The following is a 25,927-nucleotide window of genomic DNA, read 5'->3' as shown; positions in this document are numbered from 1 at the left end:
TTGAAGTATTAAAATCACATCAGAGTTATGACAGGAACATAAAAGGTAAGGTGTTTTGTGCTAAAGTCAGCGCTTACTTAAATCTCCTTTGAGTAAGCGCTGACTTTGGCGTGAAACGCGTTACCTTTTAGGTTCTTGTCATACTTATGATGTGATTTTAATACTTTAACCGCTTGCCGACTGCTCACAGTATATTTACTGCGGCAGTCAGCCCCTCACAGGCAAAGTGACGTTAATTAACGTCACTAGCCTGGGAGGGTCTGGGGAGCGAGCGCGCGCTCCCGCTCGGTCACGGACCCCCCAACCCCCCCCCGCACTATGTAGAACCGTTGATCAGTGTCCTTACACCTCAAGTCACAGCCAATCACAGTAAGAATCACGCCCCTAGGGACACACACAGCCCCTCCCTCTCAAATAAAGTTAACCGCTTCGCTACCAGTGTATTTTTACAGTAACAGTGCATATGTATAGCACTGATTACTGTAGAAATGTCACTGGTAACCCCAAAAGTGTCAAAAATGTCAGTCAAGGGTCCGATCTGTCCGCCCCAATGTCACAGTACCGCAAAAAAAATCGCAGATCGCCGCCATTACGCGTTAAAAAAAAAAACAACAAAAATGACAAAAATCTTTCCCTTTGTTAGTAAACGCGATAACTTTTGCGCAAACCAATAAAAATACGCTTTTTGCGATATTTTTTTTTTTTTTTACCAAGCATAAAACAAATTGGCCGAAAATGTTAAAAAAATTTTGATTTTTACATTTTTTTGGGGGGGAATTTCATATAAAAAAAATGTGAAAAATATTGTTATTTTTGCAAAATTTACGCTCTTTTTTTTTTTGTTTATAGCGCAAAAAGTAAAAAGCACACAGGTGATCAAATACCACCAAAACAAAGCACTGTTTGTGGGAAAAAAAGGACGTCAAATTTGTTTAGGTACAGCGTCGCACGACCGCGCAATTGTCCGTTAAAGTCACGCAGTGCCGAATCGCAAAATACCCCCTGGTCGTTTAGCAGCCAAATCCTCCGGGGCTTAAGTGGTTAATAAAGTTACCAAGGAGTGCAGCAATATTCCGGATTTTTGCATGTCTCTGAATGTCACTATAAACCTTGATCTTTTTGTCTTCAATTGCAGTACATCCAATGATGCATGTTTGTTAACCACTTGCCGACCGCCGAACGACTATATACTGCAGCAGTCAGCCCCCTACAGGCAAAGTGACGTATGGATAAAGGAAATAGAACAGAGTCCATAAAGTCCGTCTGAGGAAGATAATTCAGGTGTAGAAAGATATGCTCGTATTTTCCAACACCAATCGTGCAAAAAAGCTCCTGACGGTCACCACGTGCAAAGAAATAAATGGTTGTCTCCCTACCAGAAACTTAGACCCCCTGTTAAGGAAGGTCCACCAGGCATGAGGTGTAAATGATCACCAGGAACAAACGCACCAAATCTTCCTCCACGGGATATCCAGACAGGACCATGGGCTCGGTCAGCTTCATATACCCCAGGTGAAAGACATTGGTGTTCCTCCAAGAATACAAATGGGGGCGCACATAGTGAAGTATGTACAGGTTTATTGGTAAAAAAATGGTAAAAGCACTCACATGTTAGCTGCTTGATACAGGCATGTATAAAGTAAAGATGATGGCCGCGGCTGTAAGCGTGTCTGCATGGGGGCTGGCGTGGCTGACGCGTTTCGTCCTGCTAAGGCGTTGTCAAAGGCGAAGCCCCCCATGTGCAGCACGCTCTTAAATAATGTCCATTGTTGCTCGAGGCGCAATCACGCGCCTCCGCTTCTGATACGTGATGACGCATTTCCGGTTGCAGCGTGCGCGATGACGCACTTCCTGTTTACTATCGGTAGCGCCGTAAGGCACTTCCGCCCACAATGAGAGTCGACCAGGGGAAGCCAATCGGGCAGAAACAACCAGAGCATTATCCTCCCGGCCACCAGGGGCAAACTTGAAGATGCCGCTCCAGTTGCACACCGCCTCCCCAACTCGCGCCTAGCCGACCATCAAATTGGCACACGTTCAGCTAAAAATATACCAATGGCCACATAGTAAATTTAAAACATAAGAGCATTAATAATGTATAAAATGAGGTACAAAAATACATACACATGAATAAAAAACCTCATAATTTATAAAATAAAAACAAGAATAAAACACCCCATAGCACGTGTTGTCCTATGCTGTTCCACCCCCCATGAGAATGGGATCAGTGATCGCCAGCATAAACCAACAAAAGCAGTAATTTAGATTATAATACATGTCAAAGATGATTATACTCAACAAATGTATGCAGCTTAGTGTTATAATATTGACAATGAAACACTCAATGAAAATATAAAACGTCCTGAATGCTAAAAAAGCTTGATAAAGGATCCCCAACCAAAAATGTACTCCAACACCGAGAGAAGAGCCATGACACAAGAGGAATGGGATGTCAACCTAGTCCTCAACTGTTATTAATGAAACAGTTGACATCCCAGTCAACGTTGAGACCAAAGGGGGTATAGCACTTGAGATCAAATATCCATCTGGTCTCTAAACGTGAAATCTCTCTTCTCACGTTACTACCTCTCCAGTGTGGGGTAAACTTATCTATGGCAATTATTTTGGTGCCCGCTGATTTCTTATGGTGGCACTCTAAATAGTGCCTAGAACCAGAATGTTTGGGAAAACCCCGGCCAATATTGCCCAAATGCTCATTAACCCTAATCCTCATGGCACGCGTGGTCCTACCCATGTATTGATACCCGAAAGGGCACTCCAATATGTAGACCACGTTCTCCGTCGAACATGTAATGAATTTATCGATAGGGTAGCTCTTATGCGTTGTTTTAGAGCAAAAGGACAAGACCTTCCTGTCTTTGATGGCGTTCGTCCTACAGACCACACACCATCTGTAAGGGAAAAATCCCTTTATTTCAGGAAAAAGGTGGGTGATTCTAGAAGGGGGATCCACAATATTGGGCGCCACCCTAAGTCTCAAAGGAGGAGCCCCTCTGAAAACCACAGTTGGATGTTCCCCGATGACGGGGGCCAGAACCCTATCGTTCCTCAATACTTTCCAGTGTTGGGAAAAGATCTTTTTGATGTCCCGAAACTGTTGAGTGTACGAGGTCACGAAAGAAGTTACAAACCCTGTGTTTGACTCTTTCTTTTCCCTGGGCTCCTGCAACATACTAGCTCTATCTAAGCCGGCCACTTCCTGGATCACCTGTTCAAGTTCCGAATCAGAGTATCCTTTGTCAAGGAACCTACTTTTCAGATCTTGTGACTGCTGTAGATAGTCGTCCATACGAGTACAGTTCCTACGAACTCTAATGAACTGGCTCTTTGGTACCGACGAAGGATGGTGAAAGCTATCGGTGCCAATGAAGCCATTGCGATCAGTGGCCTTAAAGTATGTAGTAGTCACCAGTACGTTGTTTTTCACAGAGATGTTGAGATTGAGGAAATTAATATTGGATTCGCTTGCTTCACGTTGCAAGCGTATTCCAAAGACATTATTGTTCAGCTCCTCAAAGAACCGGGATAGAGATTCGACGGTGCCGTTCCATATTAGCAGGACATCATCGATGTACCTTTTCCACATCACTAACTCATCCCTCTGTTCCTTGAAGATGAAATCCTCCTCCCACTTTGCCATGAACAAGTTCGCCATGCTGGGGGCGAACTTGGCACCCATTGCAACACCCCTGGTCTGGAGGTAATAAGAACCCCCAAACCAGAAGTAGTTATGCGTCATGGCAAAGGAGAGGAGTTCAGGGATCCAGTCCCTTTGAGCAGGGATGAGTAGTGGGTCTCTCTGTAAGAAAGAAGAAACAGCCTGGTGTCCGTGGTCATGAGAGATGATGGTGTAGAGGGAGGCAACATCTGCGGTGGCCAGCAGATAACCATCCCTCCACACCACATCATCCAGAAGTCGTATGACTTGGGTTGAATCTCTCAGGAAGGTGGGAGTAGAAACCACCAAAATTAGAAACAGCTAGCTACCAACCAGGCATCCATATGAATTGCTAGACAGAAATGTAACATACACTTGTAGTATACAATGGGTACGGAAAGTATTCAGACCCCCTTAAATTTTTCACTCTTTGTTATATTGCAGCCATTTGCTAAAATCATTTAAGTTCATTCTTCTTCCTCATGAATGTACACATAGCACCCCATACTGACAGAAAAACACAGAATTGTTGACATTGTTGCAGATTTATTAAAAAAGAAAAACTGAAATATCACATGGTCCTAAGTATTCAGACCCTTTGCTCAGTATTTAGTAGAAGCCCCCTTTTGATCTAATACAGCCAGGAGTCTTTTTGGGAAAGATGCAACAAGTCTTTCACACCTGGATTTGGGGATCCTCTGCCATTCCTCCTTGCAGATCCTCTCCAGTTCTGTCAGGTTGGATGGTAAACGTTGGTGGACAGCCATTTTTAGGTCTCTCCAGAGATGCTCAATTGGGTTTAAGTCAGGGCTCTGGCTGGGCCATTCAAGAACAGTCACGGAGTTGTTGTGAAGCCACTCCTTCGTTATTTTAGCTGTGTGCTTAGGGTCATTGTCTTGTTGGAAGGTAAACCTTCAGCCCAGTCTGAGGTCCAGAGCACTCTGGAGAAGGTTTTTGTCCAGGATATCTCTGTACTTGGCCACATTCATCTTTCCCTTGATTGCAACCAGTCGTCCTGTCCCTGCAGCTGAAAAACACCCCCACAGCATGATGCTGCCACCACCATGCTTCACTGTTGGGACTGTATTGGACAGGTGATGAGCAGTGCCTGGTTTTCTCCACACATACCGCTTAGAATTAAGGCCAAAAAGTTCTATTTTGGTCTCATCAGACCAGAGAATCTTATTTCTCACCATCTTGGAGTCCTTCAGGTGTTTTTTTTAGCAAACTCCATGCAGGCTTTCATGTGTCTTACACTGAGGAGAGGCTTCCGTCGGGCCACTCTGCCATAAAGCCCCGACTGGTGGAGGGCTGCAGTGATGGTTGACTTTCTACAACTTTCTCCCATCTCCTGACTGCATCTCTGGAGCTCAGCCAGAGTGATCTTTGGGTTCTTCTTTACCTCTCTCACCAAGGCTCTTCTCCCCCGATAGCTCAGTTTGGCCGGACGGCCAGCTCTAGGAAGGGTTCTGGTCGTCCCAAACGTCTTCCATTTGAGGATTATGGAGGCCACTGTGCTCTTAGGAACCTTAAGTGCAGCAGAAATCTTTTTGTAACCTTGGCCAGATCTGTGCCTTGCCACAATTCTGTCTCTGAGCTCTTCAGGCAGTTCCTTTGACCTCATGATTCTCATTTGCTCTGACATGCATTGTGATCTGGAAGGTCTTATATAGACAGGTGTGTGGCTTTCCTAATCAAGTCCAATTAGTATAATCAAACACAGCTGGACTCAAATGAAGGTGTAGAACCATCTCAAGGATGATCAGAAGAAATGGAAAGCACCTGAGTTAAATATATGAGTGTCACAGCAAAGGGTCTGAATACTTAGTTAGGACCATGTGATATTTCAGTTTTTCTTTTTTAATAAATCTGCAACAATGTCAACAATTCTGTGTTTTTCTGTCAGTATGGGGTGCTATGTGTACATTCATGAGGAAGAAGAATGAACTTAAATGATTTTAGCAAATGGCTGCAATATAACAAAGAGTGAAAAATTTAAGGGGGTCTGAATACTTTCCGTACCCACTGTATGTCCGGGGTCTCCCGAGACCCCGCCATGACATCTATACTACAAGTGTATGTTACATTTCTGTCTAGCAATTCATATGGATGCCTGGTTGGTAGCTAGCTGTTTGCATTACCAAGGGCGCTATGGCATAGCCCACAATATATCTTGGTGAACTTTGATGCATTCTAGGCTGTATCTGGGATAGCTGGGCGCTTGGAGTGTTTGATGGGCATATTTATACTTTTGGTCTCCTCTTTGCTGGACCACTCCTGATAATCATGTGTTTTTGCTTTCCAACATCTTGGTATTTGTGAAAAAAGACAGCCCTGAAGAAGTGGAGAAGATATACCACGAAACATGTTGGCATATTGTGTTTTCTACTTATTACATATGTTTGGTGGTTTTGTATGTTCTAGCTTATAGGGTGATGTCGTTTTTCCCCTATATTTTAATCACTTGCTGACCGCTTACTTTATATATACGGCGGCAGAGTGGCTCCTACAGGCAAAACCACATATCGGTACATTGGTCGTCTAGTGGCAGCTAGGGGGCGAGCACGCGCCGCTGGCGACGCGCTCCCGCCCCCGATCATCAGCGGGGAAGCCAATGCGGCTCTGATTGCCGCCTGACAACCGCGATCGCTCCCCGCTGAGAGAGAAGGACGGACGGCTGTTGTAAACACAGCTGACCGTTCTTTTCCCTGGAATGATCACAGAGCTCATGTGATCCTTCTATATAGGATTGTATGTCTCTATGGTCATCCCAGAAGTCACGCCCCCCCCCCCCACAGTTATAATCACTCCCCTAGGGTCACATTTAACCCCTCGATCACCTATACTGTTAACCTCTTCCCTGCCAGTGTCATTATTTCAGTAACAGTGAATATTTTTAGCACTGATTACTGTAGTAATGTCACTGGTACCCCCAAAAGTGTCAAAAATGTCAGTTAGGGGTCCGATCTGTCAGCCTCAATGTCGCAGTCTACAGGGTAATTACACAAATTAATATCTGCTGGTTCATTACCAAGGTGTCACACAAGAAACATCTCATGATGGGTAAAAGCAAAGAGCTCTCTCAAGACCTTTGCAGCGTTATTGTTGCAAAACATATTGATGGCATTGGTTACAGAAGGATTTCTAAACTTCGGAATGTTCCAGTGAGCACTGTTGGGGCCATAATCCGAAGTGGAAAAAACATAATTTCACCATAAACCAGCTACGACCAGATGCTCCTCACAAGATTTCTGTCAGAAGAGTGAAAAGATGTATCGGAAGATTTGTCCAAGAGCCAAGGCCCACTTGTGGAGCGCTTCAGAAAGACCTGGAATTAGAAGGTACGATTGTTTCAAAGAAAACAATAAGTAATGCACTCAACCGCCATGGGCTGTATGCACGCTCACCATGCAAGACTCCATTGCTGAAGGTAAAGCATGCTAAAGCTAGTTTAGGCTGGGTTCACACTTAGCACGGACGCGGCTCACAGCAAGGGTCTGGTGCATCCCTGTTTTCTGTTTCAGGGACGAATCAGGCCCAAATTTCTGCCTGAATTCGGACCTGAAACTGAGCCAAAGACACACAGGACCCCTGTGCAATCTGCTCTGCAGCCTCCATGGAGATGTGTGAACCGGCTCCATTGAGTGGCGGTCACACTCTCCTGTCATGCAAAATGGATGCGGGGAAACCCACATCCAGCTTGCACTAGTGTGAACTCATCCTTAAAGTTTGCTCCATGACATGTAGACAAGCCTGTGAAACACTGGGAAAATATAGTGTGGTCAGAGGAGACCAAAATTTAACCCTTTAGATGCGATAATACACAACATGTTTGGAGGTCACCTGACACATCACCCCAAAAACACCCCAATACCAACAGTAAAGTGTGGAGGTGGGAACATCATGGTGTAGGGCTGGTTTCAGCAAACGGTACTGGCAAACGTCATTTCATTGAAGGAAGGATGAATGGTGATACAAATCTGCTGCCATCTACTGGGATGATGAAGATGATACGAGGGTGGAAAATTCAGCAAGACAATGATCCCAAACACAAAGCCAAGGAAACTCTCAATTGGTTTAAAGAAAAAAAATAAAGCTGCTAGAATGGCCCAGCCAATCACCTGACTTGAATCCAATAGAAAATCTATGGAAAGAACTAAAGATCAGAGTTCATAGAAGAGACTCACGGACAGTGGCGGCCCGTCGGGGGGCAACCCCCCCTATCCATGCATCCGGCCCCCAAATCTACATGCAGGGTGCCGGACGCATGGATGGACAGTGGCGGCCCGTCGGGGGACCACCCCCCCCCCCTATCCATGCATCCGGCCCCCAAATCTACATGCAGGGTGCCGGACACATGGATTCCAATGGGGGGTTTTTTTTTTGTTAAGCACGTGATTAGAGCCAGAGGCTCTAATAGGCTTCAAAAAAGGGTGGGCTCGGGGGGCGCAGAGCACTGCGCCCTGAGCTCACCCAGTTGTGCAACAATAGCGATTGAAATTTCGCTATTGTCACATGGATCCTCCTAATGGCCAATCAGGAAGCGGGTCCTGAGACCCATTTCCCGATTGGCAGAAAGGAGAAGCCGTTCCATTGGCCAAGGAGGAGGAGGAGGGAGGAGACAAAGGAGACTGAGGAGAAGCCGTCGCCGCCGCTGCTGCCTGCCCTCCACATGTTCACGGTGAGTGAGCAGGCAACCAGCCCAGAAGCTGTTTAGCAGGGAATGACGAGTCTGCACCGAAACTGACGAGTGGGGCCTGTGCATGGCATTGATTCCTGGGAGCAATGATATTCAGCTCCCAGAAGTCAACGCAAGTGACGGAGGCGGCCGTGTCCCCAGAGGGAGGAAGAGGAAGTAAGGTAAGTATATTTTCTTTAAAAACAAGGTAAGTAAATAAAAAAAAAAAAATTATCCAATTGTTTTACAGGTAATTAAAAGCAAGCGGACAGGGAAATTTTTTTTTTCAGGGTGGAACTTGTTTGTAACCCGGGGACTGCCTATATTATGAATACTTGGTGACTATGTGTGATTACAGTTGTTGAAACCATTGGTGTATATATCGGCCTCCTTTGTGAGGTCCCCCCTATCAGGACCAGTCGGCGTACACTCGCCTCAGCCCCGGAGAAGACTTTTGTCCACACTGTGTGTTCGTTCCCGGAGGAGGGTCACCGGGTTTATCCTAGTTACCTCTTTTTTTACATATGATTTTAATCAAGCTCCTGAAGAGTGGATATAAGCTCCACGAAACGACTAGAGCCATCAGATAAGAAGATATATTTATTTGGATATTGACCATATACAATTAATGAGACATTATATGAGTCATTAGATGTGAAGACATGTGTATTTGGACATTTGCCATGTACCATTTATAAGATAGTATATATATATGTTTTTTATTATATTTATTTATCTGCTATATATGACTTTTTTATTATAATATGAATTGTGTGTATGTATGGCCTCTTGAAGCTTTCATTACCAACAAAGGATTTTGTACCAAGTATTAAATACATTTCAGTTGGTGTGTTCAATACTTTTTCCCTGTGTAATTCCATTTTATTACACATATTATTATTATTATTATTCAGGATTTCTATAGCGGCAGCAGTTTATGCAGCGGTTTACAATGTTAGAGGGAGACAATACAGTTACAATACAATAAAATACAAGAGGATTAAGAGGGCCCTGCTCAGAAGAGCTTACAATCTAATGGGGTGGGGCAGGTGGTACAAGAGGTTGTTACATAGTAGGTGAGGTTGAATAAAGACAATAGTCCATCCAGTTCAACCTGTGTAAGTGTGTGTGGCTGTAATCATCTCACATAGCCCTGAATGTCCTGATCTTTGAGATGTACGTCTAAGAGTCTTTTGAAAGCCACCATACTACCCGCAGAAACCACCTCTTGTGGTAGAGAATTCCACAATCTTGTAGCCCTAGCAGTAAAGAACCCCCCACGTTGCCTGAGGTTAAAACGCTTCTCCTCTAATCGCATTGTGTGCCCTCGAGTCCTCATGCAATCCCTTCGAATGAACAGCTTTTTTTCTAAGCTGAGATCCCCATTGAGATATTTAAAAATTGCTATCATGTCCCCCCTCAGGCCTCTCTTCTCCAGGGAGAATAAATCAAGTGATTGCAGACGCTCTTCATAATTTAGGTCCTCCAATCCCCTAATTAGTTTAGTTGCCCTTCTCTGGACTCTCTTCAGCTCCAACACATCCCTCCTGAGGACTGACGACCAGAACTGGACAGAATACTCCAGATGCGGTCGGACCAGAGTTTTATAAAGTGGAAGGATTATAGACTTATCTCTGGAATACATCCCTTTCTTTATGCATGCTAATATTCTGCCGGCTTTGGTTGTAACAGTAGGGAATGAGCTGATGGAAGATTAGTTGGCGGTGTGATAGGCTTCCCTGAAGAGATGAGTTTTCAGGGATCGCCTGAAAGCAGCTAGAGTAGGAGATAGCCGTACAGGTTGAGGTAGAGCGTTCCAGAGGATGGGAGAGGCCCTGGAGAAATCCTGGAGACGAGAATGAGAGGAGGAGACAAGGGAGCTTGAGAGTAGGAGGTCTTGAGAGGACGATTTGGGTGATATTTGGAGACAAGATTGGTAATGTTGCTCGGGGCAGGGTTGTGAATGGCTTTGTATGTTGTAGTTAGTATTTTGAATTTAATTCGCTGGGCAATCAGGAGTCAGTGTAGGGATTGGCGGAGAGGGGTGGCAGACACTGAGCGGTTGGTAAGGTGGATAAGCCTGGCAGCAGCATTCATGATGGACTGAAGAGGGGATAGCCTATGGAGTGGTAGGCTTCTGAACGTATGGGTTCTTTCACATCGGCTTTCCGCCCGGCGGACTCCGTTTTGCTCAGCCACGCCGATCCCCGCTGAGCAGGCGGATGACAGGTCCGGTCTGCCTACTTTGCAGAGACGGAGCTGTCAGATCCCCGGCTCTCCTCTATGGGGGATCGGATGAAAACGAACCGCCTGTCTGTTTTCATCCAATCCGATCCTCCAGATAGATGGAAAATAGGGGTTCCATCCGTCCGGATTTCACGGACAGGATCGGATCAGATAGCGGCGGGTATCAGCGGAGATGGTTAAAATATATATACAAAGTATATTCCTCGCGCCAATGGGAGAGTACTATAAAATTGTAGATTTAAAATAACGGTGGGTATTTTGTATAAAAGAGCCTAAAAACAAGGTATATGGAAAGTCTCTGGCCTTATAATTAGACAAAATACAGCGCTTGCTCAAACCAGTGAATACCAATATCTATATATTTGTTACTATGGTAAGTATAATACCAGTATAAATATTGCAAATTAATACATGTGATCAAAAAATTCCATCTGATAAAACATGTGCAGATTATTGGTGGCTAAAACCTGCAAATATATATAAAAGATCAAGTATAAGTGAAGTATTATAAAATTCTAAGAAATTATCCATGAATAATCAACGAAAAAAAAAAAAAATATATATATATATATAGTCCCAAAAAAATATATATAAAAGTGACTTCAGTGCTCAAAACATGGTGAATGTCCTTGATGATAAAAATATAAAAATATATGGATCTCCAATTTCAAAAGTGCACGTGCTTTAGCATATTTTGCTGTGACATCAATCCCTTTGTGAATAAATAAGCTGGATCACTTACCAGATTGAGTGGGTTCTATATACCGTATGGCATTAGAACCATTCACGCTTGAAAAGCCCTCTGGGCTTAACAGGTATCCCCTTGGAGTGATCCCACAATTGCAGATGGTTCCGCTGTATTCCCGGGGTATCAATGATGGTATATGGGAGAAAAAATGGCTCCAAATAGTTTAATACGATTTAAAGAAATCCTTTATTGCCCATAAATCGGGTGTAATAGTTTAACCACTTAAGCCCCGGAGGATTTGGCTGCTAAACGACCAGGGGGTATTTTGCGATTCTGCACTGCGTGACTTTAACGGACAATTGCGCGGTCGTGCGACGATGTACCTAAACGAATTTGACGTCCTTTTTTTCCCACAAACAGAGCTTTCTATTGGTGGTATTTGATCACCTGTGCGCTTTTTACTTTTTGCGCTATAAACAAAAAAAGAGCGTAAATTTTGCAAAAATAACAATATTTTTCACATTTTTTTATATGAAATTCCCCCAAAAAAATGTAAAAATCAAAATTTTTTAACATTTTCGGCCAATTTGTTTTATCCTACCTATGTTTGGTAAAAAAAATCACAAAAAGCGTATTTTTATTGGTTTGCGCAAAAGTTATCGCGTTTACTAACAAAGGGAAAGATTTTTGTCATTTTTGTTGTTTTTTTTTTAACGCGTAATGGCGGCGATCTGCGATTTTTTTTGCGGTACTGCGACATTGCGGCGGACAGATCGGACCCCTGACTGACATTTTTGACACTTTTGGGGTTACCAGTGACATTTCTACAGTAATCAGTGCTATACATATGCACTGTTACTGTAAAAATACACTGGTAGTGAAGGGGTTAACTTTATTTGTGAGGGAGGGGCTGTGTGTGTCCCTAGGGGCGTGCTTTCTACTGTGATTGGCTGTGGCTTGAGCTGTAAGGACACTGATCAACGGTTCTACATAGTAGATCCGTCTGATCAGTGTTTTTACACCGAGGAGAATGACAGGTGGCTTGTTTACACAAGCCGCCTGACTTTCTCCCTCACCCCCGACGATCGCCGAGTGACCGGCGGACATCGGGTCCGCCAGTCACACGCGCGGGGGGGGGGGGTCCGTGACCGCGCGGGAGCGGGAGCGCGCCTCCGCGGGCGCGCGCTCGCTCCCCAGACCCTCCCAGGCTAGTGACGTTAATTAACGTCACTCTGCCTGGCCGGGGCTGACCGCCGCAGTAAATTTACTTGCGGCGGTCGGCAAGCGGTTAAAAGGTAATATCGCATCACTGGTGGTCTAGCGGTACGGGCTGCTCGTCCTCCTCGCAGAGAGACAGGCTACTTCCGGCTTGCGCTCCACCTCGACAAAGGGATTGATGTCACAGCAAAATATGCTAAAGCATGCGCACTTTTGAAATTGGAGATCCATATATTTTTATCATCAAGGACATTCACCATGTTTTGAGCACTGAAGTCACTTTTATACAGTGTTGGGGGTAACTAGTTACAAAGTAACTAATTACAGTAACTAAATTACTTTTTTGGTAACTAAGTAAAGTAACTAGTTACAATACTAATATTGGTAACTACACTACTTTACTAGGCTATAGGAACGCGCTGTACTGCATTACCCAAGCCGTGCGATACAATCGTTATTTCGAAGAATAGAGAGGGATGAAGTTTATGACTTTTTGTTGCACTTTATGTTTTATTCAGTTTTTCCAGGTTTTGTTCTCATGTTACCCAAAGCCTGTGTTTATACAATAAACTCTATGCAGAAAGAGTGTCATGTATCTTCTTCTACACGGTCAGTTAAGAAAGAGGAAAGTAAAGTAATAAGCAGTGAAGTTACTTTTCAAATGCAGTAACTAGTAAAGTAATCTCGTTACAATTTACAGAAGTAACTAGTTACATTTTTTGAGTAACTACCCCAACACTGCTTTTATATATATATTTTTTGGGACTATATATATATATATATATATATTTTTTTTTTTTTTTCGTTGATTACTCACGGATAATTTCTTAGAATTTTATAATACTTCACTTATACTTGATCTTTTATATATATTTACAGGTTTTAGCCACCAATAATCTGCAGATGTTTTATCAGATGGAATTTTTTGATCACATGTTGTATTAATTTGCAATATTTATACTGGTATTATACTTACCATAGTAACAAATATATAGATATTGGTATTCACTGGTTTGAGCAAGCGCTGTATTTGGTCTAATTATAAGGCCAGAGACTTTCCATCAGCGGAGATGTCACCGCTAACATCCGCCGCTCCATAGGCCTGCATGGAGCATCCGATCCGCCTGAAAAATAGACAGGAGGACCTGATCGGAAAGCCGTGTGAAAGGGGCCTATTTATTTTGGTTTCCTTGTATGAATGGATTGCAAGGGTTGTTACCAATGACATAGCACACAGAGATTTAGGATAAATGCACATGACCAGTTTATTTAGATTATATTTACTTATTCAACATAGACACAGTGTCTTCAATAAACTAAATACAGCAGATAGAAGTTTGCTGTGGGGGATATATACAGTATGACACAATTCAGCTCTGATTTTATGATTACATGATTCCCACCAGGAGGTGGAAATTTGCCAGCTTTCAATATGGCGGTCGCAGCGCACTGACGTTAAGGGACGTGCTATGTGTGTCATGTGACTCCAAAGCTGGTCAGCTGGCTGGAAGAGAGAGCGTGGTCAGGTGACAGGATACACTTACATCGATTGGACGGTTTACTACCGGCACAGCCGTGTCGTGGGTGGGAGGGGCGGAGTCGCCTGCTGAGACAAATAAACATGGAGGTGATCTTTCACGAGAAAGTAAGTGGGAGGCGAGGGAGCCGGGGAGAGGGGGAGAGCTATGGGGGACTGAGGGTCATGTGTGTTGGAGCCAAATACTACCCCAGACCGAGGATGTGAGAGGGGCCTACCTGAGAGAGAGAGATCCCTGGCCTAAGAGAGATCCCTGACCTGAGAGAGATCCCTGGCCTAAGAGAGATCCCTGACCTGAGAGAGAGAGAGAGAGAGAGATCCCTGACCTGAGAGAGAGAGAGAGAGAGATCCCTGACCTGAGAGAGAGAGAGAGAGAGAGAGATCCCTGACCTGAGAGAAAGAGAGAGATCCCTGACCTGAGAGAGAGAGAGAGAGAGAGATCCCTGACCTGAGAGAAAGAGAGAGATCCCTGACCTGAGAGAGAGAGAGAGATCCCTGACCTGAGAGAGAGAGAGAGATCCCTGACCTGAGAGAGAGAGAGAGATCCCTGACCTGAGAGAGAGAGAGAGATCCCTGACCTGAGAGAGAGAGAGAGATCCCTGACCTGAGAGAGAGAGAGAGATCCCTGACCTGAGAGAGAGAGAGAGAGATCCCTGACCTGAGAGAGAGAGAGAGATCCCTGACCTGAGAGAGAGAGAGAGAGAGAGAGAGAGATCCCTGACCTGAGAGAGAGAGAGAGAGATCCCTGACCTGAGAGAGAGAGAGAGAGATCCCTGACCTGAGAGAGAGAGAGAGAGATCCCTGACCTGAGAGAGAGAGATCCCTGACCTGAGAGAGAGAGAGAGATCCCTGACCTGAGAGAGGGAGAGAGATCCCTGACCTGAGAGAGAGAGAGAGAGAGAGATCCCTGACCTGAGAGAGATCCCTGACCTGAGAGAGATCCCTGACCTGAGAGAGATCCCTGACCTGAGAGAGAGAGAGAGATCCCTGACCTGAGAGAGAGAGATCCCTGACCTGAGAGAGAGAGAGAGATCCCTGACCTGAGAGAGAGAGAGAGATCCCTGACCTGAGAGAGAGAGAGAGATCCCTGACCTGAGAGAGAGAGAGAGAGAGAGAGAGAGATCCCTGACCTGAGAGAGAGAGAGAGATCCCTGACCTGAGAGAGAGAGAGAGATCCCTGACCTGAGAGAGAGAGAGAGAGAGAGAGAGAGAGAGATCCCTGACCTGAGAGAGAGAGAGAGAGAGAGAGAGAGATCCCTGACCTGAGAGAAAGAGAGAGATCCCTGACCTGAGAGAGAGAGAGAGAGAGAGATCCCTGACCTGAGAGAGAGAGAGAGAGAGAGATCCCTGACCTGAGAGAGAGAGAGAGAGATCCCTGACCTGAGAGAGAGAGAGAGATCCCTGACCTGAGAGAGAGAGAGAGATCCCTGACCTGAGAGAGGGAGAGAGATCCCTGACCTGAGAGAGAGAGAGAGAGAGATCCCTGACCTGAGAGAGAGAGAGAGAGAGATCCCTGACCTGAGAGAGAGAGAGAGAGAGATCCCTGACCTGAGAGAGAGAGAGAGATCCCTGACCTGAGAGAGAGAGAGAGATCCCTGACCTGAGAGAGGGAGAGAGATCCCTGACCTGAGAGAGAGAGAGAGAGAGATCCCTGACCTGAGAGAGATCCCTGACCTGAGAGAGATCCCTGACCTGAGAGAGATCCCTGACCTGAGAGAGATCCCTGACCTGAGAGAGAGAGAGAGATCCCTGACCTGAGAGAGAGAGAGAGATCCCTGACCTGAGAGAGAGAGAGAGATCCCTGACCTGAGAGAGAGAGAGAGATCCCTGACCTGAGAGAGAGAGAGAGATCCCTGACCTGAGAGAGAGAGAGAGAGAGAGATCCCTGACCTGAGAGAGAGAGAGAGATCCCTGACCTGAGAGAGAGAGAGAGATCCCTGACCTGAGAGAGAGAGAGAGAGAGAGAGAGAGATCCCTGACCTGAGAGAGAGAGAGAGAGAGAGAGAGAGATCCCTGACCTGAGAGAAAGAGAGAGATCCCTGACCTGAGAGAGAGAGAGAGAGAGAGAGAGATCCCTGACCTGAGAGAGAGAGAGAGAGATCCCTGACCTGAGAGAGAGAGAGAGAGATCCCTGACCTGAGAGAGAGAGAGAGAGAGATCCCTGACCTGAGAGAGAGAGAGAGATCCCTGACCTGAGAGAGGGAGAGAGATCCCTGACCTGAGAGAGAGAGAGATCCCTGACCTGAGAGAGAGAGAGAGAGATCCCTGACCTGAGAGAGAGAGAGAGAGAGAGATCCCTGACCTGAGAGAGAGAGAGAGAGAGAGATCCCTGACCTGAGAGAGAGAGAGAGATCCCTGACCTGAGAGAGAGAGAGAGATCCCTGACCTGAGAGAGGGAGAGAGATCCCTGACCTGAGAGAGAGAGAGAGAGAGAGAGATCCCTGACCTGAGAGAGAGAGAGAGAGATCCCTGACCTGAGAGAGAGAGAGAGAGATCCCTGACCTGAGAGAGAGAGAGAGAGAGAGAGAGATCCCTGACCTGAGAGAGAGAGAGAGAGATCCCTGACCTGAGAGAGAGAGAGAGATCCCTGACCTGAGAGAGGGAGAGAGATCCCTGACCTGAGAGAGAGAGAGAGAGAGATCCCTGACCTGAGAGAGATCCCTGACCTGAGAGAGATCCCTGACCTGAGAGAGAGAGATCCCTGACCTGAGAGAGAGAGAGAGATCCCTGACCTGAGAGAGAGAGAGAGATCCCTGACCTGAGAGAGAGAGAGAGATCCCTGACCTGAGAGAGAGAGAGAGAGATCCCTGACCTGAGAGAGAGAGAGAGAGAGATCCCTGACCTGAGAGAAAGAGAGAGATCCCTGACCTGAGAGAGAGAGAGAGAGAGATCCCTGACCTGAGAGAGAGAGAGAGAGATCCCTGACCTGAGAGAAAGAGAGAGATCCCTGACCTGAGAGAAAGAGAGAGATCCCTGACCTGAGAGAGAGAGAGAGAGATCCCTGACCTGAGAGAGAGAGAGAGATCCCTGACCTGAGAGAGAGAGAGAGATCCCTGACCTGAGAGAGAGAGAGAGATCCCTGACCTGAGAGAGAGAGAGAGATCCCTGACCTGAGAGAGAGAGAGAGAGAGATCCCTGACCTGAGAGAAAGAGAGAGATCCCTGACCTGAGAGAGAGAGAGAGAGAGAGATCCCTGACCTGAGAGAGAGAGAGAGAGATCCCTGACCTGAGAGAGAGAGAGAGAGATCCCTGACCTGAGAGAGAGAGAGAGAGATCCCTGACCTGAGAGAGAGAGAGAGAGATCCCTGACCTGAGAGAGAGATCCCTGACCTGAGAGAGGGAGAGAGATCCCTGACCTGAGAGAGAGAGAGAGAGAGAGAGAGAGAGAGATCCCTGACCTGAGAGAGATCCCTGACCTGAGAGAGATCCCTGACCTGAGAGAGATCCCTGACCTGAGAGAGATCCCTGACCTGAGAGAGAGAGAGAGATCCCTGACCTGAGAGAGAGAGAGAGATCCCTGACCTGAGAGAGAGAGAGAGAGAGAGAGAGAGAGATCCCTGACCTGAGAGAGAGAGAGAGAGATCCCTGACCTGAGAGAGAGAGAGAGAGAGAGAGAGAGAGAGATCCCTGACCTGAGAGAGAGAGAGAGAGATCCCTGACCTGAGAGAGGGAGAGAGATCCCTGACCTGAGAGAGAGAGAGAGAGAGAGAGAGAGAGATCCCTGACCTGAGAGAGATCCCTGACCTGAGAGAGATCCCTGACCTGAGAGAGATCCCTGACCTGAGAGAGAGAGAGATCCCTGACCTGAGAGAAAGAGAGAGATCCCTGACCTGAGAGAGAGAGAGAGAGAGAGAGAGAGAGAGAGAGAGAGATCCCTGACCTGAGAGAGAGAGAGAGAGAGAGAGAGATCCCTGACCTGAGAGAGGGAGAGAGATCCCTGACCTGAGAGAGGGAGAGAGATCCCTGACCTGAGAGAAAGAGAGATCCCTGACCTGAGAGAGAGAGAGAGAGAGAGAGAGAGAGAGAGAGAGAGATCCCTGACCTGAGAGAGATCCCTGACCTGAGAGAGAGAGATCCCTGACCTGAGAGAGAGAGATCCCTGACCTGAGAGAGAGAGATCCCTGACCTGAGAGAGAGAGATCCCTGACCTGAGAGAGAGAGATCCCTGACCTGAGAGAGAGAGAGAGAGAGAGAGATCCCTGACCTGAGAGAGAGAGAGATCCCTGACCTGAGAGAAAGAGAGAGATCCCTGACCTGAGAGAGAGAGAGATCCCTGACCTGAGAGAAAGAGAGAGATCCCTGACCTGAGAGAGAGAGATCCCTGACCTGAGAGAGGGAGAGAGATCCCTGACCTGAGAGAAAGAGAGATCCCTGACCTGAGAGAGAGAGATCCCTGACCTGAGAGAGATCCCTGACCTGAGAGAGAGAGATCCCTGACCTGAGAGAGAGAGATCCCTGACCTGAGAGAGAGAGATCCCTGACCTGAGAGAGAGAGATCCCTGACCTGAGAGAGAGAGAGAGATCCCTGACCTGAGAGAGATCCCTGACCTGAGAGAGATCCCTGACCTGAGAGAGATCCCTGACCTGAGAGAGAGGGAGAGAGATACCTGAGAGAGAGAGAGATCCCTGACCTGAGAGAGATCCCTGACCTGAGAGAGAGAGAGAGAGAGATCCCTGACCTGAGAGAGATCCCTGACCTGAGAGAGAGAGAGATCCCTGACCTGAGAGAGAGAGAGATCCCTGACCTGAGAGAGAGATCCCTGACCTGAGAGAGAGAGAGAGAGATCCCTGACCTGAGAGAGAGAGAGAGAGATCCCTGACCTGAGAGAGAGATCCCTGACCTGAGAGAGAGATCCCTGACCTGAGAGAGAGATCCCTGACCTGAGAGAGAGATCCCTGACCTGAGAGAGAGATCCCTGACCTGAGAGAGAGATCCCTGACCTGAGAGAGAGATCCCTGATCTGAGAGAGAGATCCCTGACCTGAGAGAGAGATCCCTGACCTGAGAGAGAGATCCCTGACCTGAGAGAGCACAGAGTGTCACTGACCACCATTGTAAGTGATCCCATATTATTGGTGTTTCCTCTTTTCTGTAGTAAATAAGAAAACCTTCATTGCGGTTATCACACACCACGAATAGAACGCTCTGTCAGTCTGAAAAAAAAAAAAAGATATAAAATTGATTTGGTACAAAGGCGTGTGATGGAGTCATTGTCAGTCAAACTATCATAGTACCTAAAAATAGCCTGGACAGGGAATTACAGGCTGGTATTCATTGTCTGACGGATGCCTGACGATCCGATCTCGTCATGGCGCCTCTCCTCATTGGATTCCCAATGTTACATTTTGGTAAGTGCAGCATTCGGAGAAGGAAGAGCCCAAGCTATGTAGAAGAGGTAGGTGGGCAATCTTCCCTCTGCAGTCTCCAATAAATCTAGAACTCCAGCAGGGGACGCCCCCCCCCCCCCCCCCCCGGGTGGACTGACCCAATAAATGTGTGCCTTCCCTTCCTGTGTTCCAGCAAGAGGGCTCCCTGTGTGCCCAGCACTGCCTGAACAACCTTCTCCAAGGAGAATACTTCAGCCCCGTGGAATTATCTTCTATCGCCATGCAGCTGGATGAGCAGGAGAGGATGAGGATGGCGGAAGGAGGGCTGCAAAGTGCTGAATACAGAACCTTCATGCAAGTAAGCTTTGTTCTTTCCAAAATGATCAAGCTTCAGATTAACCCTTTAATGTCTAAAGGTAGAACAATTCCTATCATCTGCTCCCGTTTTTGTAACTTTGACATGTGTTAGTAAAACTGAATACAATATATCATCGCAGCTCTATGGTGGGAATTATACCGCATTCATTTCAAGATAAATTCAGCCTTCATTTGATGACAGCTTGTATAACGGTGTCAATACTTTTCATGTGACAACACTGAAGAAATGACACTTTGCTACAATGTAAAGTAGTGAGTGTACAGCTTGTATAACAGTGTAAATTTACTGTCCCCTCAAAATAACTCAACACACAGCCATTAATGTCTAAACTGCTGGCAACAAAAGTGAGTACACCCCTAAGTGACAATGTCCAAATTGGGCCCAAAGTGTCAATATTTTGTGTTGCCACCATTATTTTCCAGCACCGCCCTAACTTTCTTGGGCATGGAGTTTCCCCAGAGCTTCACAGGTTGCCATCAGAGTCCTCTTCCACTCCTCCATGATGACATCACAGAGCTGGTGGATGTTAGAGACCTTGCGCCCCTCCACCTTCTGTTTGAGGATGTCCCACAGATGCTCAATTGGGTTTAGGTCTGGAGACATGCTTGGCCAGTCCATCACCTTTACCCTCAGATTCTTTAGCAAGGCAGTGGTCGTCTTGGAGGTGTGTTTGGGGACATTATGTTGGAATACTGCCCTGCGGCCCAGTCTCCTAAGGGATCATGCTCTCCTTCAGTATGTCACAGTACATGTTGGCATTCATGGTTCCCTCAATGAACTGTACCTCCCCAGTGCCGGCAGCACTCATGCAGCCCCAGACCACGACACTCCCACCACCATGCTTGACTGTAAGCAAGACACTCTTGTCTTTGTACTCCTCACCTGGTTGCTGCCACACACGCCTGACACCATCTGAACCAAATAAGTTTATCTTGGTCTCATCAGACCACAGGAGATGGTTCCAGTAATCCATGTCCTTAGTCTGCTTGTCTTCAGCAAACTGTTTGCGGGCTTTCTTATACATCATCTTTAGAAGAGGCTTCCTTCTGGGACGACATTCATGCAGACCAATTTGATGCAGTGTGCGGCGTATGGTCTGAGCACTGACAGGCTGACCCCCCCACCCCTTCAACCTCTGCAGCAATGCTGGTAGCACTCATACCTCTATTTCCCAAAGACAACCTCTGGATATGATTCTGAGCACGTGCACACACTTTGGTGGACCATGGAGAGGCCTGTTCTGAGTGGAACCTGTCTTGTTAAACCGCTGTATGATCTTGGCCACCGTGCTGCAGCTCAGTTTCAGGGTCTTGGCAATCTTCTTATAGCCTAGGCCATCTTTATGCAGAGCAACAATTCTTTTTTTTCACATCTTCAGAGAGTTCTTTGCCATGAGGTGCCATGTTGAACTTCCAGTGACCAGTATGAAAGAGTGAGAGCGATAACACCAAATTTAACACACCTGCTCCCCATTCACACCTGAGACCTTGTAACACTAACGGGTCACATGACACCAGGGAGGGAAAATGGCTAATTGGGCCCTATTTGGACATTTTCACTTAGGGGTGTACTCACTTTTGTTGCCAGCGGTTTAGACATTAATGGCTGTGTGTTGAGTTATTTTGAGGGGACAGAAAATGTACACTGTTAGTCTGCGTTCACACTGGGGGCGGCTTCAAAGTCGCCCAACTCTGAAGCCGTCCATGCAGAGCAACTTGAGCGTGGCTTGCATACGACTTCTCTAATAGAAGTCAATGCAAGTCGCCCCCAAAGTAGTGCAGGAACCTTTTTCTAAGTCGGAGCAACTTGAGTCGCTCTGATTTAGAACGGTTCCATTGCACTGAATGGAGCGCGACTTGTCAGGCGGCTAAGTCACCTGACAAGTTGCCCCAGTGTGAACCCAGGCTTATATAAGCTGTACACTCACTACCTTACATTGTAGCAAAGTGTAATTTCTTCATTGTTGACACATGAAAAGAATAAAATATTTACAAAATGCGAGGGATATATATATATGTGTATATGTGTATATGTATGTATGTATGTGTGTGTGTGTATATATATATATATATATATATATATATATAATAATTTTTTATTATTTGGGGGGGGGGGGGTTAAGGTTAGGGGTTATTTATCATTACTAGGGATGCACCGAAATGAAAATTTTGGACCGAAACCGAAAATGCAGGATGCCCTTGGCCGAAAACCGAAACCGAAAATGACTTTTTCCCCCAAAAAAATTTAAAATGGATAGAACAGGGGCATACACCAAAAACAGGCAGGCGTACACCTGTCGCTGCCACCCTGTCACAGTATATGTACTGTGACGGGTTGGCAAGAGGTTAATTTAATTACCAATGGTATTTGTATTATGAAGCATGAGGGGTTAATGTATTGCCACTGCTGGTCACTCATCTATTAGTGACTGACCAGTGGAAGGTAATTAACCCCTTTGTGCTGCATTAGTGCAACCAGTATCAGTGTTAATTAACACTGGTTGCACTGATACTGGTTGCACTAATGCAGCACAAAGGGGTTAATTACCTGCCACTGGTCAGTCACTAATAGATGAGTGACCAGCAGTGGCAATACATTAACCCCTCATGCTTCATAATACAAATATCATTGGTAAGCTGCCTCAGCCCCCCCCCCCCCCCCACTGCCTCAGCTACCCCTCCTCGGGTGTCCTTCATTCAAAAGTCCCGCCTCTGGCCGGGGACACCGCCTCTCAATGACGTCCCTACTACTCTGTGCATTAGTGAATGGACATACCAGGCGGGAGGGCGGGGCGAGCGGCCGCTATAGATATTACTATGTGATCCTTCCCTGTGCATCCCTGTCAGCCTGTCAGTGTCAACTATGTGTGAATGAGAACAGAACTGACCTAACACCAAGCGGGGGGGCGGGGCGAGCGGCCGCTATAGATATTACTATGTGATCCATCCCTGTGCATCCCTGTAAGCCTGTCAACTATGTGTGAATGAGAACAGAACAGAACTGACCTGACACCGGGCGGGGGGAGCGGCCGCTATTAGCTGTAACTATGTGAGAGCTTCACTTCCTTGTCAGCGGAGATACATGCCTGTCAGGGAAGTGAAAGCCCCGCCCCCCCCCCCGCCCGGTGTTAGGTCAGTTCTGTTCTCATTCACACATAGTTGACACTGACAGGCTGACAGGGATGCACAGGGAAGGATCACATAGTAATATCTATAGCGGCCGCTCGCCCCGCCCTCCCGCCTGGTATGTCCATTCACTAATGCACAGAGTAGTAGGGACGTCATTGAGAGGCGGACGGCCGGCCAGAGGCGGGACTTTTAAAGCCTGCCCTGCGCTGCACTGCGCCCTCCTCCTTCTCCACGGCGGCCATTATTTTCGGCAATGTTAACCCATTATCGGCCGAAACGAGATAGGCTCATTTTCGGCCGATAATTTCGGTGGCCGAAATTTCGGTGCATCCCTAATTATTACATAGTATTCATTTGTTGTAAGTATTTCTCCCCTCCCCCTGCTTGTAATAGCAGTTGAGCAGCTCCGATTGCTATCACAAGGGAGCTGACCACCTGCTCTAAAAAATGAAACCGGTGTGATGCCTGCAGCTGCATATCATCCAGGTATAACCACCAAAGGTCCATCCAGGTACAGGCAGGTCACTGGACGGGAAGTGGTTAAACGTGTATGCTCCTCTGGCGGTGCAGTCTTTGGCTGTGAAATATAAGAGAGATTTGTTCTCACTTCTTGTTTAGGTGACCCTTCCTCTGAGGTGGGAGGTGAAGGGAAGAAAGTAAATGTAAAGTTTCAGCATCTTGTAGATACTTAGCTTTTTGTATTATTACTGATTTTTCCACCCCTGTTATTGCAGCAACCGTCTGGAAACATGGATGACAGCGGATTCTTCTCTATTCAGGTAAGATCAGTTACCTGCCATGGATGGAGGCTTCTAGACTTTTCTATAATAAATGACATTCAAGCAGTGAGTTTGAGCAATGTTAGTGAATGAAAGGTATGATTTTTATTCAGGTTTAACCAGTTATAAACTGTTTTTTTCCTGCATCAAAAACGCAGGGACAGTAGGTTACGTGGGTACCAATGGCAAGGTTCACACCATTGCACTGGGATCCTGTACAGCAGTGTTCCCCAACCCCCGGGCTGCGGACCGGTACCGGTCCGTGGATCAAACAGTACGGGGCCACTCAAGGAACTTTAAATTATTTTACTGTCTCGGCAGCGGCGGCCGGGGCGCTGGGGGGCAGAGCAGTGCACCCCGAGAACCAACCCATTGAGTGACAATAGTGAATGAAAGGGGGCACGCTGGCATCTCTGCATTAAAAGGGGGAACGCTGGCATCTCTGCATTGAAAGGAGGCACGCTGGTATCTCTGCATTGAAAGGGGGCACGCTGGTATCTCTGCATTGAAAGGGGGCACGCTGGCATCTCTGCATTGAAAGGGGGCACGCTGGTATCTCTGCATTGAAAGGGGGCACGCTGGTATCTCTGCATTGAAAGGGGGCATGCTGGTATCTCTGCATTGAAAGGGGGCACGCTGGCATCTCTGCATTGAAAGGGGGAAACGCTGGTCTCTCTGCATTGAAAGGGGGCACGCTGGTCTCTCTGCATTGAAAGGGGGCAGGCTGGCATCTCTGCATTGAAAGGGGGCACGCTGGCATCTCTGCATTGAAAGGGGGCACGCTGGCATCTCTGCATTGAAAGGGGGCACGCTGGTCTTTCTGCATTGAAAGGGGGCACGCTGGCATCTCTGCATTGAAAGGGGGAAACGCTGGTCTCTCTGCATTGAAAGGGGGCACGCTGGCATCTCTGCATTGAAAGGGGGAAACGCTGGCATCTCTGCATTGAAAGGGGGCACGCTGGCATCTCTGCATTGAAAGGGGGCACACTGGTCTTTCTGCATTGAAAGGGGGCAGGCTGGCATCTCTGCATTGAAAGGGGGAAACGCTGGCATCTCTGCATTGAAAGGGGGAAATGCTGGCATCTCTGCATTGAAAGGGGGCACGCTGGCATCTCTGCATTGAAAGGGGGCACGATGATCTCTGCATTGAAGGGGGCACGCTGGTATCTCTGCATTGAAAGGGCAATCAAAACAAGTGGGCCACGGAAAAATTATCAAACGTTTACCGGTCCGCGGCAATAAAAATGTTGGGGAGCACTGCTGTACAGGCAACAAAAGTAGAAAATGTTGCATTTTTTATGCAAGGAGCTGCACTGGAATGAGACAAATCTCATTAAAAACACACCTAAACACATTACAGCAAAAAAAAAAAAACTTGGGAAAAAGCACACTGGAATACTTACAAAAACGCACCTGTTTGTTTCAAAAATGTGCATGTAAAGATACATCTGGACAGTGGCGGCCCGTCCATTGGGGGCGCAGAGGCGCTACCCCCCTATCCATGCGTCCGGCCCCCTAATCTACATGCAGGGCGCCAGTCGCATGGATTCCAATGGGGTTTTTCTTTTTTTTTGAAGCACGTGATTAGAGCCAGAGAGCATTGTGCCCTGAGCCCACCCAGTTTTGTGACAATATCAAATGAATATTCGCTATTGTCACACGAATCATCCTCCTGGCCAATCGGGAAGAGGGTCCTGAGACCCGTTTCCCAATTGCCCGAAAGGAGAAGCCATGCCAAGGAGGAGGGAGGAGACGCAGGAGACTGAGGGGGAAGCCGCCGCTGCTGCCTGCCTGCCCTCCGCATGTCCAGGGTCAGTGAGCCAGCGACTGGGAGAGGGGCGGGGGGCGTATGGTGTGGTCTGGGGGGGTATGGTGTGCCCCCCCCCCCCCCCCCAATGCATGTGTTTACGTTTGTACGTGTGTATATTTTTTTTTTCATCACATAGGGGACAAAAAGGTCCCTACGTGATTTTTTATTTTTTTTATTTTGTGAAAGGTTCTCGTTAATGAGACACGCAGAATCTAAAATACCCCAAATGTCTCCTCTGGGCACCACTGAATGTTTTTTGCATTGCAAAACATTGCTTCCCAGCTAGTCGGGGACAACAAGAGGCTGACCCGGAAGTGACCACATAGACGTCGCTTTCTGGGTCACAGTAAGAAGGGGAGCTTCTCTCCTTCCTCAACACCCTAAAGCCCCCACACCACCCCCACACACACACACAGCTGCCGACAGCCCCCATGTATGGCCCGCAGATGGGTAAGCA

The 25,927-nt window shown here is 47.0% G+C and overlaps 1 protein-coding gene across 1 annotated transcript in view; it reads left to right on the top strand.

Annotated features, from left to right (window-relative positions):
* The first annotated feature begins 14,039 nt into the window (after positions 1-14,039).
* The window catches only part of ATXN3 (ataxin 3), a 51,601-nt gene continuing 39,713 nt past the window's right edge, over positions 14,040-25,927 (top strand). The window contains 3 exon segments of the mRNA XM_082275455.1: positions 14,040-14,155; positions 19,568-19,732; positions 23,616-23,660. Of these exon segments, the coding sequence (XP_082131581.1) occupies positions 14,132-14,155; positions 19,568-19,732; positions 23,616-23,660 (234 nt within the window). The 5' untranslated portion in view covers positions 14,040-14,131.

Source organism: Pelophylax lessonae, assembly GCF_965119305.1.
Source record: "Pelophylax lessonae genome assembly, chromosome: 13".
Classification (NCBI taxonomy): Eukaryota; Metazoa; Chordata; class Amphibia; order Anura; family Ranidae; genus Pelophylax; species Pelophylax lessonae.
This window is presented reverse-complemented; position numbering and strand designations above follow the sequence as displayed.